The 18,257-nt window shown below is 43.0% G+C and overlaps 1 protein-coding gene across 1 annotated transcript; it reads left to right on the plus strand.

Moving 5' to 3' along the window:
* Positions 1 to 1,224: 1,224 nt before the first annotated feature.
* Positions 1,225 to 13,574, plus strand: LOC119744971 (mucin-2-like). The gene is made up of 2 exons (XM_038221195.1): positions 1,225 to 6,002; positions 9,460 to 13,574. Exons 1-2 carry the CDS (start codon positions 2,245 to 2,247, stop codon positions 11,654 to 11,656), a joined length of 5,955 nt encoding a protein of 1,984 aa, XP_038077123.1. The 5' UTR covers positions 1,225 to 2,244; the 3' UTR covers positions 11,657 to 13,574.
* The last annotated feature ends 4,683 nt before the right edge of the window (positions 13,575 to 18,257 follow it).

Below are 18,257 nucleotides of genomic sequence, written 5' to 3' on the forward strand. Positions count from 1 at the left end.
ATTTCATTTTTTGGCCAAAATTGAAAATAATTGCAAGGGGTTAGTCTTACATTTTTAGCAAATTTGGGTCAAACATTGACTTTTCAGGAAACAACTCAGAAACATTTTAGGAGGCATAATAAACATACTTTCATACTCGAAAAGTGATTATTGAAGAGATTTGGGCAAGTAAAGAGGTTTTATGGAGAAAAAAATATATATATGTATTAAATTTACAATTTTCTGCACGCCATATTTCCTTTGAATGGCACATTTGACAAGAGAATTTTTTGGAATGTGTTCAAAGGGCCCTAAGGCTTCTTCCCAGCTTCTTCCCTTTACTTTTTTGGAAACAACTCAGAAACACTTTAGGATGAATACTCAAAAAGGAACCATGTTAGAGATTTGGGCAAATAGGAAGGATTTTTGGACAAAACATTATACATTCTTTGTATTCAATATTTTTTTATCTTTTGCACGCCATATTTAATTTTTAAGGAAGTTCTGGCAAGAAGAGAAATTTTGGGAATGTGTTCTAAAGGCCCTCAGGCATCTTCCTTGCAAGTTTCAAGCATTTTAATGTTTTCGCCCAAATCGAAATTTTTTTTTTCAAGGGGTTAACCTTACATTTTTATCAAATTTTGGTCAAAATTTGACTTTTCTGGAAACAACTTAGAAACACTATAGGATGTATGATGAACATATAAATACTCTTGAAGGGACAATGTTTGAGATTTGGGCAAATAAGAAGTATTTTTGGACAAAAAGTAATATTTTTATTTAATATTATTTTTTTATTTTATGCACGCCATATTTTTTATTTTATGCAGGCCATATTTTATTTAAAAGTTCTGGTAAGAGACTTTTTGGAAATGTGTTTTAAGGCCTCTCAGGCATCTTCTGTGCCATTTTCAAGCATTTTCATTTTCCGCCCAAATCGAAAAAAAGTACAAGGGGTTATTAACCTTGCATTTTTATCAAATTTTGGTCAAAAGTTGACCTTTGTTTGGAAACAAATAAGAAACACTTAAGGTTGCATAATGATAATATTTTATACTCCTGAAGGGACCATGTCAGAGACCTCCCACACAGCGCCCTCTACTGTTCGTTCGCGGACTGCACACTTGTTCGTCCATGCCCGCTGCCGTTCCCTGAACGATGACAAATTACATCCAGGTGAAATGGCTGATTTCCCGAGGCCACTTGGGCTCGTTCCCAGTCTTATTAGTCATCAAGTTATGGCACAGCAAACCATCTAACTGTTAAAAACAATGACTGCGGTAACCGAACATACTGAAATGGCACACTTCTTTTAGGCCTATCCAAGTTCTCTTGGTAACGAATCAAGGTCAACATAAATTGTTGCATGGCCAAGTATGACTCTTCACGTCTGTGTTATCCACTCTGCTTGGTCAGTCCAGAAACTGTCACTTGTGGATACACTTTCTAGTCGTAGACTCGACTGATGGCCGGCGAGGCAGTATTAGAAAATCTGAAGTCATCATTATGCGGACGGGGATTGTAAATTTCCCTAGTGACTCTTGCCAGGAGTATTATCAAAGTTGAACCTTTCGACTGTGGAGATTGAAAACAAACGGATATCACGCACTCGAAGTGTTCAGTCAAGTTGTGTGCAACATTCACTATTGCTCCTCAGAAGGGACGTTTTTCAGTAGGCATAATGTTTAGTTGATGACTTTTCTCCGGATCGTTTAGGAGATATTTCGATACCTTCTGCTTCCGTTCATCTATGAAAACTTGATCTTGTCCATACCAACGATCGCACCACGAACAAACACATCCCGTGCTTATAGTTAAGATGAGACGAAATTACTTCCGCCACTGCGCCACATTCTGGGAACTTGTGTTATCTCACTCAGAGAGATGAGCACTGACAACTTCCTAAGAGTTGATTTGACCGCAGCCTGACAAAACAAAGATGACGAATTTTTGACATTTTAACCTCATTGCACCTGTCATATTCAACGTCACGCACCGGCAATCCCCCGATTGGTCCCACGTCATCATTGGATATTTGTTGCTTCACCGAATTTCCGTTTTGATCACAAACAACTACAACTGGCGTTTACGGGGACTTGCAGTCACTGGAAACTCGGTTATGAGTCCCGGGTGTGAATATATCAGTAATGTGGATTGAAAATCTGACTTGAATGAACCAAATCATTTCTATTGTCGTTTCTGCCATTTCTGAGGATAAATTGAGACGGGCAACGTTCCCTCTTATCGATACTGACTCTTGACATCATGGTTCAATCAGGATACGTAGTTGTGCTTCTGTTGGTTGCAGTTACCGCCATTTCCGCCATCTCGTTCCGGAAGGAACCGACCCGAAAGACCGTTGTTATTGGCCGGGCGGTTACCTTGCGATGCCAAGTCAAGAACCAAACTGGTATAGGTGTCTTTTGGCAGAACGTTCTAACAGGTGAATACCTGAGCAGGGACAGTGTGATTGATCCGTTCAATAGACTCAGTGACTCCATCCGATGGAGGTATCGAATCGTTGGTAACTCCAGTAAGGGAGAATACAACCTCATGATTCGAAGAGCCTTCTTGACCGATGACTCCTACTTCTCATGCGCCTACTTCACAGACGGCGGTAATGCAGCGTTTTACTCTCGGGTAGCGCGGATCAAGGTAATTAAACCTCCGGATAAAGGCTTCCCGCTGTGCCTTATGGGTCCGAAGTTACAGATGGAGGTGGGTGATAACATCACCTTGGTGTGTGAGTCTAGAGGCGGGAGACCTCCTTCCACGCTGACATGGATACGAGGCAAGAGGATTCTACAATCTGCTTTTATACCACACGCTGCCCGTACGGTGGTCGGTTACAAACATACCCTGACTGAAGCTGACCGGAACGTGAGATTCACCTGTGTGGCACGGAACCAAGCCCTGCCTCAACCCCGATCTTGCTACGTCATTCCTCTCCGGAGCCGCATCGAAGTCATCATCCGCCCGATTGTGACTTGGGTTAAGCTTGGATATAGCGTCAGCTTCAATTGCATCTCGGAGAACGTGCCCAATTTGGAATACCAGTGGACCGTGAATGGTAACCTGCTTACCAAATCGACTCCCAAGTACAGACTTCAAAGGAATGGCGCCAAACTGAGAATCGTCAACGCCACTTTGAAGGATGAAGCTTCAGTCCTTATTTGCCGCGTGGAGCAGAAACTATTAGGATACAGTGATCGTGCTGTGGCGCAACTTTGGATCCAAGAGGAAATTCAGCCCAACATTACCAGCGCGCCGATTACAACTCCGGCAGTCATCACTTCTGGGCCGGTCACAGAATCCCATTCAAGTCCCAGTGAAATCATTAAAGAGGCTCCAACAGATTACTATAGTGGATTTATGGAGGAAGTGTCCAGTGACCCTTCAGATATTGGCAGTGGGATGCCACCTTACCAATCAATAACTTCCACCATAATGGCCACTACTGAAGAAATAACACCAACTGACGAAGGGTGGCCACTACCCACAACGACAGATACCATGGCTGACAAAACTGACCCAATAAGATTGATTGAAACGCCTCCGATAACTGCAACCAAACCAGTAACCATGACCCAGCCGATTACCAAAACTGAACCTGATACCACTACAATGTCGGTTACCACATCCACTGTTAGCACCGAGCCGATAATCCAAAACACTGAACATATCACTACCCAGCCGATTACCACGACTGAACCGGCTCCTATCAAGCCGGTTCTCGCAAAAGAAGCTGTTACTACCCAGCCAGTTACCGAAATTAAACCTCTTAACACACCACAGGTTACTTCAACTGAGCCCCTTACTTCCAATCCGATGGTCTCAAAGGAACTTGTTAATACCAAGTCGATAACCACTACTGGAGCTGTTACTACCCAGCTGGTCACCGAAACTGCCAGTGAACCCGTTAGGACCCAGATGGTCAATGACCCTGAACCTGTTACTAAGCATTCGGTTACCACAATTGAGCCTGTTACTACCTGGCCGCTTATCAAAACTGAACCCGTTGCTACCCCACCGATTTCCGTATCTAATCTAGTCACCAACAAGTCGTTTCTCCCAACCGGACCTGTTATTCCCCAGCTCATCACCACCATTGAATCAGGTACTTCCCAACCGCTCACCACTACCAAGCCGATTACCAATACTGAACCCGTGAATTCCCAACTAGTTACAAAAACTGAAACTAGTGCAGAGTCGATGACCACAGTTAGACCTGTTAGCACCCAGCCGGTTACCAAAACCGAATTGGTGCCTACAAAGCCAGTTACCATAATTGAGCCTCATATTACCCCGCCAATTAGCCAGACTAAATCCAATACTATCCAACCGGTTACGAGTCCAACTTTTACCACTAAGTCAATTACAGCAAAAACAGAACATATTACAAGCCATCAGCCGATTACCAGAATTGAACCTGAAGCAATCCAAACGGTTACTTCAAACAAACCGGTATCTATGCAGCCGATTATTGCGACTGAACCAGTTACCACCCAGCTCGGTACCCCTACTGAACCAATTCTTACCGAACAGTTTACCGCATTTACACCAGTTACGACACAGCCGGTTTCCAAACTTGAACCTGCTATGACCGAGCTGACAACTACATCAAATACAACTCAGCTACTTCCCAAGACTGAACCAGTTACCACCCAGCTGGGTACCACAACCGAACGAGTTCCTATCAAAATATCCGCATCTGAATCAGTTACTTCACAGCCTGTTTCCAAACTTGAACCTATTATGACCCAGCTGACAACTAAACCAGTTACTATTCAGAGGTCTGAAGCAACTGAATCAATTACATCTCAGCTGGTTACCAAAACTGAACCAGTTACCACCCAGCTGGGTACCACAACCGAACCTGTTCCTACCAAACTAATTACCGCATCTGAATCAGTTACTTCACAGCCTGTTACCACACTTGAACCTGGTATGACGCAGCCGACGTCTGACCCTGTTACTACGCAGCGGTCCGCAACAACTGAATTAGTAACAACCCAGCTTGTTACCAATACTAACTCAGTTCCCATCAACCCGATTACAACATCTGGAGCAGTAACTAACCAGTCGGTTACCACACCTGAACCAATAACTACCACACAGGTTGCCACATCTGAACCAGCTACCACCCAGACTGTTTCCTTAACTGAACCAGTAACTACACAGCCGGTTTCCACAGCTGAACTTGATTCTACTCAGTATAATATCACAACTGAAGCCGCTACTTCTCGGGCTCTTTCAGCGTCTAATCCGGTCACAACCGTCCTACCGACTACCAAAACCAAACTGGCTTCTTCAACCGAACCGATAACCACAACCAATCTTGTTTCATCCACCCTCCCGATTACCACAAACAATCCAGTTAGCACAACACAACTGATATCCACGAGCCACACGATTACCACAGCTGATCGCTTAACCACAGTCAAACCAACCACGACGCAAGTAACAACTTCCCCCAAACCAGCAACAACGACAGAAACGTTGACAACCAACAAGGAGTCACTGACTACCAACTGGCTCCCGCAGTCACCATTGACATCGAGCGATCCAATGACAAGCAAGTTTTCAACAATAACTGTAGAGCCATCAAATAACATCATTCCTATTGTGTCTAGTCTGCCAAAGCCCAACAATGATGACTGGAATAACCTTGTGCCCGATTTTAATCTCGATAAGCAGATAGCGAATGACCAACCTGATGTGGGTAGATTCAGGGTGGGCACCCTCCATCATCAAAGAGGTGACGTACCGCAGGAAACGCCCACAACACCATTCAAACAACCACCGAGAGAGGGACCAACAGTCATGGGGCCTAAAGTGCCTCCGCGCCCCACGACGAAGCTCGCAGCGACCCGCTCTACCCCACTTTCCTCGGACCCACCGACTCCCACCACCGTGTCCGGAGGAAAAAGTAAAGTCGGATTGGCAGCCGGCTTGAGCGTCATGTTCATTGGACTGCTGCTCGCACTGGTTGGAATGGCCGTCTACTACATCAAGTTCAAAGAGTAGCCCCCGGCATGACACGTTTGTTACTTAATAATCATTCATGGTGGTTGATAAAGGACCTTATCCGCTAGCCACCATTCATTTCGATTTAATATAACTTGTTTAATTGTAATATTTATTACACGTTATTACTACAATATATGTATACCTACTTAAAAATGTCAAAAAGTGTAAAACATATTTTACGTTTCTCATCTTGTGCTCCCTTATGAAGCTTTTTATAATTCCAAAAATGCCGATTGGGTGTCGCAAGTCACGTGTCACGTAATTATTCAAGTGATATGCCTACTTAATTACTCTGTAACTATTAAGTCACGTGACACTGAATTAATTTGAACCTGTTACGATTCGTTGGCCATATTTTTATTTCAAGAGTAGTTTCCTTCGCAAGAGAAATCAACATATAGGAAACTTGCAGTTAACGGCACAAGATAGGGTTTCATATCGTCTTTAGTATGACCCCGCCCCATTAAAAAAATGTTAAAATAATCAAAGCGCGAGTGTGATATATTTGAGCAAAAATCCCAACACTTTCAAGGGCGGATCCAGAACACAATTTTTTGGGGCCCCCGAAAAAATGGTCCCCCAAAAAGTGGGCCCCAAAAAAATACGGCGTAGGGTGTGGGGCCCGCTTAGGCCTAATGGCCCCGAATTTATTTTTTTAATTCTAGATGTTCTGTGGTGCGATCTGATGCAATTTCTGACAACTTTGACCATTTTTTTTAAAGGAAAAGATGGTGGTGTACATAGTGCCTGCCTTTATTGCGACGTCACTTTAAAAAAAAAAGGTTGGGTTTTTATTTTTTTGTAGGGGGGGGGGGCAGTCCCCCCCCCCACCCCTTTTGAACCGCCCTTGAACACTTAACTTGCGTAAGTGCCAAATTTGGGCGCAAAACTAAACTTAGGCCAACATTCGGAAAAAAGGCCGGCAATTATGTGCCATTTTTTCATTGTTTTTAGCGAGAATTAAGGTTAATATTTTCAAACTGTTGAAAAATTATCTGGATAATCATGTATATATTGATATCGCGTTAGAATTACTGCAATGTCAAATTAACACGAATTTACTCCTTACAAACTCTGCATTTTGAAATAGATTTGTATGTTGTATAATATTAATATTGCGTGTTTTAAAATTTTAATCAGACGCGTCCTAGTACTAAATGCAATGTTTTTGATTTTATATTTAATAAAGGCTAATATTGCACGCGAATAATTTACCAGTGATTAAATTTCAGTCAAATATTGAATCCTTTAGTTGTTCTTCGTAATTTTTAAATTTACATTAAAATCATTTGGGATCGTCTTTTACATCACGGAAACTGTTTTTGCCCCCCCCCCCAAAAAAAAACCCCTTGGGCTTTGCTTGTACTATACATTCTGCTACATTCTGCCAACATTCAGCCCATGCATTTCTGTAAAAAGAAAAAAATCCAGCTTTTTTGTTGTTGAAGGAATTAAAAACTTCACTTTTTCGTTTAGTTTTACTGGCTATCGAGAAAAACGATTGACCTTCAGAAGAAGATCTATCAGTGGACTACCTCTGGGTTAGTTTTGAACCGGTAATTTCTTGCTCTACTTTTCCATCAAGCTGAATTTCTGAAATCCTGTACACTCACGCCCTTAAACAAACGCCGATCTGATTTGAGCTATGGTTACCTCCTTCCTGGTGGAAATTCTTCCAGGCAAGCCAGGGGGCCCAGGAGAGGTCGCCTCTGTGGCCTATTTTCTACAGTTGTCCCTTTGAAGGCGGCTGGACGGAGGCTGATAGTCTTGGTCACGTGATTAGGAGCATGACCTGGGAAGAGAAAATCAAGACGTGGTGAGTTAGTTTACAGTGTTAAGTTAGGGGCAATTTTTCTCATCCGGACGTGGCTAATTTTGGAAGCAGTGGAATAGTTCATTACGGTAGAGTTTGTTGGATTGTTTGTGGGTGTGTGTTTTTTGTTTAGTGGTTTTTTTTCTGTTTGTTGGGGTGTTGGGGTGTTTGTTTGTTTGTTTGTGTGTTTTTACATTTAAATCCGCAGTGGGTGGCGTTTATTGATGACCGCCCTTCACCACCACCTCCCAAATACTACACAAGGTATTGGAATTATCCTGAATCCAAAGTTAGGCATAGGGCCTATATTTGAAATTATAAACGCACAAAATCATAGCCTGATCTCAGAAAATTGGAACTTTGCATATACGCTGTTAGTTATGACGCTGCTACATTGCTCATTGATGTTAACAAAAATATCATAATATTAAAATGATTCACTAAACGGACACTCGACACTTAATAAGATTGTATGCATGCGTATAAGTGAAAACAAACCATAGCGTGATGGGCCCTGTGGAGAAAAAGTGCTTGCAAAAAATGTCACTTAGACCGGCAGCGTCTGATTCTGCGTCATTGCCCACCCTCGAACGATGACGAATACTGGGGCGAGGTTAGCCCCAGGAAAGGGGCTGATTTCCCGACTTGGCCTGGCTTAGTTCCTAGTCCTTACTCCCCTTGTCATGCCACACATCTACTCAGTAGAGTAATCAGTGATTGTAGTGTGTAGCCAACATAAGTACTTGGGTATGCCAACACGCGAGGATAACGTCAGACACCAGTTTGAGTTGGTATCCCGCGAGAGTGACGCAGGCTGGAAACGTCGACAACTTGTACACGGAAAGAAACCGCCTATTTGCCAGCAGGAGAGCAGTGGATTTTTTTTCACTGACTTTTATCTTGACTATTTGATGTGGACGAATTCCTGTAAATGCTGACATCGAATCGCTGGAGATTTTAATTGAGTCAATTTGACGTGAGTGGACCCCACCAGCCATTTCGTGATTTATATCCGCGTGGACTCGTGTTTCCTGCAACATTAACGCTGGTTTAATTTGTTGCTGAAACAATTTCTTTTGGTGATTTGTTGAGACATTTTAAGAAACGCTGTCAGCATTGTTGGATACAACTGTGCATCAAACGGAAACTGGAAAGTTTCTTGTTCAACTTTTGGAGGAAAAACCTTCAACAAGTTTGACTTCAATTCACTCTTGCTTCAAACATTGCGGACTGATTCTGAGGCCAGTGATAATTTTTGTCTGCGTGTACACAGACTTGACAGGATAATCTAATCCCATTCCGACATCTTCTGTAATCATAAATAATTTGGATTAATGCTGACAACCATCTGTCAAAATCCAAGGGGAGAACTGACCTATGGACGAGGGCAGTGAAACGTTCGGACAATTTGCTGATCCTCAGCTGTCATCGATACTCACGTCAATCGGAAACTGCCTTTATTTCAACGCTTCCTTCTATTCTAAACTGGGCAAAATTAGAAAGGGGATTGTGACATTAGCACAGGCTTCAACACTGTAGTCGTCGATATAAAGATAGCAAACTCAGACTACAACGAACAAACCCAGCCCATACAGTTGGTACCTGTATGAACAAAGTCAGTTCATGGCAAGGTAATTTCTCAAGAACGTTAACTTTTTACGAGTACCATACAAACAACCATCAGCCGACATGATGCAATCAGCATACGGACTGATGATGTTAGTGTTGAGTTTTGTGGCGAGAGCACATGGCATCTCATTCCGGGTCGAGCCGAGTCCGCAGACCATCGTCCTCGGACAGACAATGACTGTGCGGTGCCAAGTCGATAATCAGGACAGCATCAATGTGTACTGGCAGAACGTGGGTACTGGAGAGTACCTGAGCAGAGACCGTAAAATCGACCCATTCGATCGCCTCAGCAAGTCCGTCAAGCGAAGGTACCGTATCGTGGGTGATTCAGGCTCGGGGGAGTATAACCTGATGATCCGTCGCGTATCAATGGTGGACGGGTCTGAGTACAGGTGCCTCTACTTCACCGATATGGCTCACTTCTCGCAGGTAGCTCACATCCGGGTCTTGAAACCACCAGATAAAGGATTCCCATCTTGTCTTCTGGGTCCCAGTTTGCACATGGATGTTGGGGACAACATCACCTTGATCTGTGAATCTATGGGCGGAGATCCACCTGCCACACTGACATGGATAAGAGGCAAGGAGATCCTAGATTCGACCTTCATATCGCACGCAACTCGTAGAGTTGCTGGGTACGAGCACACCTTGACGGAATCTGACCGGAACGTGAGATTCACCTGCGTGGCACGGAACCAAGCCCTGGCCCAACCCCGATCTTGCTACGTCATTCCTCTACGGAGTCGCATCGAAGTCATCCTCCGTCCAGTGGTCACCACCATCTACCTTGGTGACAGCATCAGCTTCAATTGCATCTCAGAGAACGTGCCTCACTTGCAGTACCATTGGACTGTGAATGGTAACCCGATTACCGAATCGACGCCCAAATACAATCTCCTCAAGAGTAATATGAGATTGAGAGTCGTCAACGCCACTTTGGAGGACGATGCTTCTGTCGTCATCTGTCGAGTCCAGCAGGACGAGTTAGGTCTTGGAGACCATGCAGAAGGGCATCTCTACATTCGGAAAGTGGAGGATAACGTGTTTACCAACGCGATGCTGACGACCGTACCACTGACGACGACTCCGATGATGACCACTTCTGAGGTAAAGTTGACCACTAACCCGATTACTACAACTACACCGGTTACTACGGCTCAACCGGTTACCACCACTGAACAGATAACCACCACACTCGGGACCACGACTGCACCTCCTACAACGACGACACCGGTTACAACACAAATGATAACCACCACCAAACCAATTACTACAACTGAACCGGTTACCACATCCCAACCTATTACCACAACTAAACCAATTACAACGACCCAGCAGATAACCACGACCGAACCGGTTACAACGACACAACCGATTACCACAACTGAATCGTTAACCACACCCGAACTCATCACAACGAAGCGGGTTACCACCACGAAACCGGCAACAACTGAAACGCAGACTACCAGCGAGTGGTACACACCGACCACCCCCAAACCCCCACCCCCACCATCTACCAATCAACCAAATGTCATCGTTGGCGAGAACGAACTGATACCAACTAAGATACCAACTGAGCCACAACCCGAGAATGTGATCCCTGGCATGCCCGGCACGGAGAAGCCCACTATTGTTGACGATTGGGATAACAATTTATCCGGACTTTTGGAAAGAGCGATTGCCCGACCCAACTCCAAGGGGAAGCCGGCAATCCCAAGTCTTCAACCTCCTCCCGAGAGAGGGGATATTCCCCAGTTCCCCATCACACGTCGCCCACCAACTACCACCGCCGCCATCACCACTATGAAAACTGATAAAACTCCAGTCACACAGGCAGTCACACAGGCAGTCACACAGGCCTCCTGGAAAGAGAACGCCATCTTGCAAGACACACCAACTCCACCTAGGCCACATACAGAGCGACCAACCAACAAACCAACTAAAGCTCCGACAACTCCCACTACGCAGCCCGCTCCAACGACGACCATTCAAGCAACCACTGTGCAATCAGCTACCAATTCATCGGTTAAACCCACCCTCATCAAGGCACGACCGCCTCAGACGAAAGTCGTTGAAAGCAGCAACGCCGGTGTTGCAGCTGGATTGAGCGTCACGTTCATACTTCTCGCCATTGTTGGAGTAGGATTAGCAGTCTACTTCTTTAAGTTCAGGAAAGCACCATCAACACCACCGCCACAGAAATGAGAGAAGAGTTGATTATTGTGCAGATACAGAAACAAAGATGTGTAAAATAGCATAGCGATGGACAGTCGGAGTCATGCGAAGTAAACTAATCGGTTCTAAAAAAAATAGGGATTTTTTGTTTTTAGAACCAATAGGTTACAAAATTGGGTACAACCGGGTTCTTTCACCTCATATTGTTCAAATCGCCGTGCATTATAAGCGGGCGTTTCTGTCATTTTTGGAAAAAAAAAATATTTAGCCCGAGCCTGACGATTGCAAGAAACTTACGTCTTCCGTCATTATGATTAATGGAATTTGACATTTTAAATCAAGTTATTCGTTCTGGCTTATCTTATAATTGTATAATTTGAAGGAAATTCTAATTCATGTTTTACGACGAGGCAAAAGAACATGTCTTAACGGGTAAAGATTAAGCCTGCCCTTGAAACGGACATTATCGCAGGAGAAGTTCTTGGTGGAAATTATAACCGCGTCAGATGACTCAGTATTATTTCTAACCCAAGCGAGTCTCGGTCTAGCTTGGTGATGAGTCATCTATGTCCGTCCGATGGACTTACTTGAAGATCTACTCAAGATGAGGGGCATAAGTTAGCAGCAAATATTCCTAAGAAAATTGCTCACTAGCTCAAAAAGAAACGTGTTAAAAAGCTTAATACTACGGAAATTTGTTACTTACTGTAAGACCCATCACAGCTGATCTTTTTGTGGATTATGGTAAAGGTCTTCAAATTGAAGAATTTGTTCCAGATAAGGACGGTGATAGTTGCTATTTGGGAAAGTTTATAATTTTTTTTTTGGGGGGGGGTAGTACGTGATCAGTTAGCTTAACATGTTAATTTTGTTAGATGTCTAATATACAAATGTGTTTCAGGTATTTTATCGAACGAAATCACATCCCGTAATTTACTAAAGGAACTATGGTAAAGAAGTGAACCATTCTTCTGAACGGAATGGCTGACGGGCGTTTCCAAGCAACCGTTGAAGCAAAGACAGAACAGCTTTTCCTTCCACCATCTCAATATCAACACTTAAAGAGGATGCGAAAGTAGGCAGATAGGATCCCCAGGGCTCAAAGACACGGAAAGGGGAACCAGACAGTAATTTGGGTTGCCTCTCTGGGCTAAAGGCCAAATTCTCCAGGTTGTCGGTAATAGACTGGGTTCTGAATTGAATCATCGTGTTCCGTAAAGTGATAGGTGTAGGCGAACACGCCCCTGGAAAAACATATGGGAACTTTTGTGGATGATTTTTGGGCCAGTGTGATCTTTTCCATTTCATTTTTTTTTAGTGCACACACAGATTATTTGCTAAAAGAAGAGCTTTCCTAAGCCAGCCATTGAGCTACGAAATTTGAAGAACCTATCAATATTTTTAAAATATTATTTTTTTATCAGGGACTCGCAAACTTTAGTTGTTTTCTCTATTGGCCTATAATTGTATGTAATCTAAAATATTAAATTTGTTTTTCTCAGTTTTCCTCTTTACAGTAGATGGTAAAATTATGATATTGTATAAATAGTTGTAAATATTTATCGAGCTTTTGAATAAATAATCAGAAATCGTCTTTAGCTGATGATCGCTTAGGTATCTGAAAAGTGTTGGGAGTGGAAATTGTTTTGCTGGAGACTGTTTCAGAAGAGCATTCGGTAGAATGATCAAATGTTTGTGAAAAAACAAGGAAGGTGTTTTAAAAGGTGCTTTTTAAATAGCAACATCAATGAACATTGCGCATGATGTGTGCTGTGTATTCCAGCTGAAAATTTGCAACTTTTTAAAGTTTTTTATTATAAAATTTTCGGCATTAAAGCCGATTTTATGGTAGTGGTTTTCGATTACCGTTTTATGCGAATTGTCACTTTCTTAAAAGCTGTAAAAACAAATTCTTACTCAATTTATTGGCCATGTTTATTAAACAAATTCTGTACACATCAAAATGACACTTTGTAGTTGCAGTTTGTAATACAATTGAAGAACTTCACCGTTCAGTGACAAAATACTATGGATGACTTACTAGAAGTACGCATTTAGGACTTTATAAAATGATTCACATTGGATGGTACACGATGAATATAGCACATGCATCCTAAAAATTAATCAAGAACCAAATGAATTTATTCATAGTTTCAAGTACGTCACTTTGTCCAATGTCACCACAAATCGTTAATGGTATCATCATTAATTTAACAGCTTAAAATTTAGGTTATCAGCTACAAAATGCTTCATTTTATCGGTGACCTTAGGATAAATTTGACCTTCCTGAAAGGACCATCTCTCATCCTGTTGGTTCAGACTGGCGCCAAAGTGTTAATCACGTCTCATTACACAAAATATGACCATGTTTTTGACCGATAAGCACCTTTCTTAACCAGGATTTTTAGCTCGTCATGATTACGTTTAGCCCTTCAATCCTGGTTAAGTTTTCTAGGGCCTCTTAACTCATTACGATATTGACCTGCTTATGAGGGTGTTATGAGGTTCAAGCAACAGCTCAAGATAGAATTCATTAACATCTCGAGAGATTAAGAATTTGCACAATAATGGATGATTATGGTTGCCCCACATGATAAGAAACTGCAGAAGATAAATCAATGCAATAGTGGATGGGGGTGTTAGCTTTTACTCAGAGTGTGCCTCCACTCACCCCCCCCCCCTCAAATCACCCCACCCCCTTCCCATTTCCTGTAAGCTAGATCCGCCCCGCAATGAAAGCTTTTTCAGTTACTTCCTCCCCCTCTTTTTGCAACCGGTACCTGCGACCAAGGATGGAGGGGGGGGGTGGGAGGGGGGGGGGGGCTGGACGCTGGGAGTTAATGTGCCGGTAAAGGTATTGCGCCGGGAGAGGTCGGCAAGATACACTCCTTGATGATCAGTGCAAGTACACCGATATGATTCATACTTCCCCCTACAAACTCCACAGAGATGACCTGTAAACATCAAAAACCTAGCTTGACGATTACCACTCTGTAAAGCTTTTAAGCTTTCTGACGACAAACAACCTGTTAGAAACCAACTCCCTACCGGATCTTAACCACCATGTTAAGCCTTCCTCGGGGACAAGGTTAACACGGCGTTTAAAAAACCTTTCAGCATGAATGCCTTGAAGTTGAAGAAAAGAAACATGTTAACCAAATTACAAAATATTTGTAAACAAAATAAAATGTAACTTGGCTGCGAGCGCCTGTATGATTTATAAATTCATTATTAGACGTTTGATTTTCAAACTATTCGTCGTCAAGGCGAAAAGTGCAAGATAGAAAACTTATTATGATAAAAGACTCTGAACTCTTCTAGCCAAACGAATGGTTGTTTTCTTGCAGCGACCTATAAAGCTTAGCTTTCCGGAGCGGCGCTAAAAGTTAAAATGGTCCTAGTACTTTCTGGCACAAATTTTCCAAGATTCTGGGAGTCTAAATCTGCCCCTTCCTGGCGTGTTTCAAGCACAGGTCTTTTTATCCCGCTTGTCACACTTGACCCTGCTAGCCAGACCCTGGAACGGCGAGGATAAACCGTGGGTGGCTACGGTCTATACTCAGGAAATACCTCGTTAACTCACCGGAAACTTGTCGGAAACTCCTCAATTTTCATTACGAACAGCATGGCAGACCGGCACCAAGCATAGCATGCATGCATCGTGCACTGAAGCCCGAAGATAAGACAGCCTCGTACCGAGATATGTGGATGCACGCTCGTCCACAGGTGGTACGCGCGCACTAAAAATTAATGCTCCCTTGACCAATAGGGTTGCCAGAATGCGCGAGCCTCCACTTCAAAAACGCGCGCGTGCGTGCTTCCACCTGTTGCGGCTCAAGAAACAAAATAAACCCTTGAGGAATTGAGGAAACGTTTTAGTGCAAAATGGATCTGGGACAAATGAATACAAAATTTTAGAATTTGAAAGTCAGCAGATTAGCTTTTTTTGGCCAAATTCGTTGCATACGAGGCGAAAATGGTGACTAATTTTTCAACAAATCGTGCCAAATATTTGAGGATATTATCCGCCCGTTTCATTGTTCTTTATTAGCTGGTTTCCCTACAGACATTCCGGTAATTTTGTGTAATAATTTTACGTTGGTCAGTTTGATGGTTTAAATCATCGAAACAGAAACCTCCTATTTTGCCCGGGGCATTGTCTCGGCTTTTGGATCGTGGCGGGAGATGATAACTGACCCGTGCCGGCGTGGTGCCGGTATGGCCGGCCTAGTGCCGGTATGGCATTGTATGGTGTTGTCTGACAAGCGTATGCGTTTCTAGTTCGATGACCGTAGTTCCTTTGAGGGCAAATTTAGTAATAAACCTTTATAGCCCAAAAAAATAGTGCTCAGCTCAGTCTTCTGGTAACCAGTCACAACACTGCATGACATTTTCGCTGGTATCTGGTGGTTGCAGAATTATGTGCTAAGCAAAATGTGTGTGCTCGTAAAACTTTCGTGGACTAAACAAAACTGTCTTTTCTACTAAATCAAGTTAACATAAGCACTCTTAAAAGAATTATTATTAAGACCTTCATTTGTTTTCAATTTTAATAAATATATTGTATTCGTTTCATAAGGAAAGGTTGCTGCTGGGACAAATTGTAACATTACAGACGAATGGAATCTATTTTTCATCGCTAAACTTGAAGTAGGCCTAAGCATACCTTGCTCTAAGGCCTAAGCATGTTCAAACCTTTTAAGTCGAAAACGCAGGAGAAAAGATTTTTTTTAATCTTGCCAATTGATGACATTGATGATATTCTGTGAGTTTTTTTTTAAATGTCCTGGGTCTGCGGGTGTCATTTTCTTAATGTATTCACTTTCCGGCTTTCACAATTCACTCAGGCATAGACTGAACTTGATTAATTCTGTGTGCAGGTACATTCAACATACTACGCCCATAATGCTTCCGAAGCAGAAACGAAAATTGACAAGGGTATCCGGAATGAAAACATGGCAGTCCAGGTGGGATAATTCAATTTGCTGTGGTTAGGTACTCTCATGAAGTGTGAGAGGAGAGTGTAGGTCTGAACTTGTTGGGATAAGACGGGACGAAATTTGTCTTGATCATGAGACTTAGAAACTCCAGACGACGTTTTATTAGAAGCTTATTATTCTGTGCTTTATCCGTGAGCTAGTGGCGTAACTATGCAGCGGGGTCCAACTTAGTACTTGCAAGGGGGCACCTACAGGGAATAATGTTCTTGTGGGGAACTTAATGGGGTTTCAACAATAAAAAAGCTCGTATTTGCCTTCAACATCTGAGCAGGGGGCACGTGACAGGCTTCGAACGGGGGGGGGGCGTACCCCAATGCCCCCACCATATATATCCGCCAATATTGGAAAGATCACGGAGCTATGGAAATATAAACACGCTGACTAGGGTCGGATTCGAACCTGTGACTTCTCGCTTACTCGCGCAGATTTCTTGCTTCAGAACGGCTGGCCTGGGTTGTAATTCGGTGCAACACTATACCACACAACCACTAGAGATCGCATCTTGTCGTTTGAGATGTCCAACTTAGGCTACAAGTTATTTCACAGGGGCAGTCTCAAGTTGGGGAGTTGTAGCTGGACAGGAAACGGTACATTTAAACCGGCTCCTATGGCAACACAGAGTAAAGTACAGCGCAGCAGGAAAGATGGAGTCATTTCCATCAAAGTGATGAGAGATGCTTCGCGCCAGGTGTGGGTTAGACGTAAATTCAGCCCGTCATAGTTTTCCTTGGTCATCGTCAACATGCCCGCACACAGGTTTGAGGCCGATGTCAATCCATTTTATTTCCCAAATCAAAACGTTTCTTGAATTTAAATAAATTACTGTTGTAAGTTAAGAAAATAAACGTCACATTTTGAAACTAAGTGATGTTATAGCTGACAGATTATCACCACTGTAACAGCATCAAGCCAGCCTTGAGTCGAGTCTACGTATCTGGAAGCCACTGCTTAGATGCGGTGGTGTAAGATTTCATTCCTTAACTCGAGGCAAGCCAACCAGACCATGCCATGGGAGGGGTGGATGCTATAGGGGGTGGGGAACTATTTCCTTCCTTTCTTACATCCTGCTAGACAAAGCCGACAACACTATGGCCTTAGAGCGTTTAACACAGGTAAATAAGACCTCTTTATCTAAACACAAAGGTTGCCTGACCAAAAACACCTTTAGGTAATCACTAATCATCGTAATCCTTGACTGATTGATTGATTTTTACCACACAATCTTGAGCCATAGGTCCAAATTTAAGATACAGTAACCTCTAGCTCTGCAAAAGCATCCTGTAACAGAATAGTCCTTAGCATTAAGTGCATAGTTCCATAACAATGATTATAGCTGACAATTATTTGCGTTAAGTGGTGGTCAGCTAAGTTTGGTTTTACAGCAGCTTAGTTGTTTTCCTTTATTCAGAAGCCTCAAATTGCGACATGTGTCCCTACGCAGTATACTTTACCACAATTGCATCTAATAACCTTTGCAAATAAGGGCTGTTGGCACTAGTGCGGGACGAGTTGGCTATCGTACGAAACAGTTCATTACAATCCGGAGCGGATGATGCGCGGCTGTGTGTGCTCTTCAAGGAGTTCAGAGGAATCTAGGAAACATCTCTAGCCTCATCGTTCACAAGTATCGG

Source organism: Patiria miniata, unplaced genomic scaffold, assembly GCF_015706575.1.
Source record: "Patiria miniata isolate m_02_andy unplaced genomic scaffold, ASM1570657v1 HiC_scaffold_7, whole genome shotgun sequence".
Taxonomy (NCBI): Eukaryota; Metazoa; Echinodermata; class Asteroidea; order Valvatida; family Asterinidae; genus Patiria; species Patiria miniata.

Bases quoted from the DNA above. Each gene is read 5' to 3' on its own strand.
- LOC119744971 (XM_038221195.1), top strand. From the start codon at position 2,245: ATGGTTCAATCAGGATACGTAGTTGTGCTTCTGTTGGTTGCAGTTACC. The intron at 6,003-9,459 runs GTAGCCCCCGGC...GGCAAGGTAATT, and splicing joins TACTACATCAAGTTCAAAGA to TCTCAAGAACGTTAACTTTT.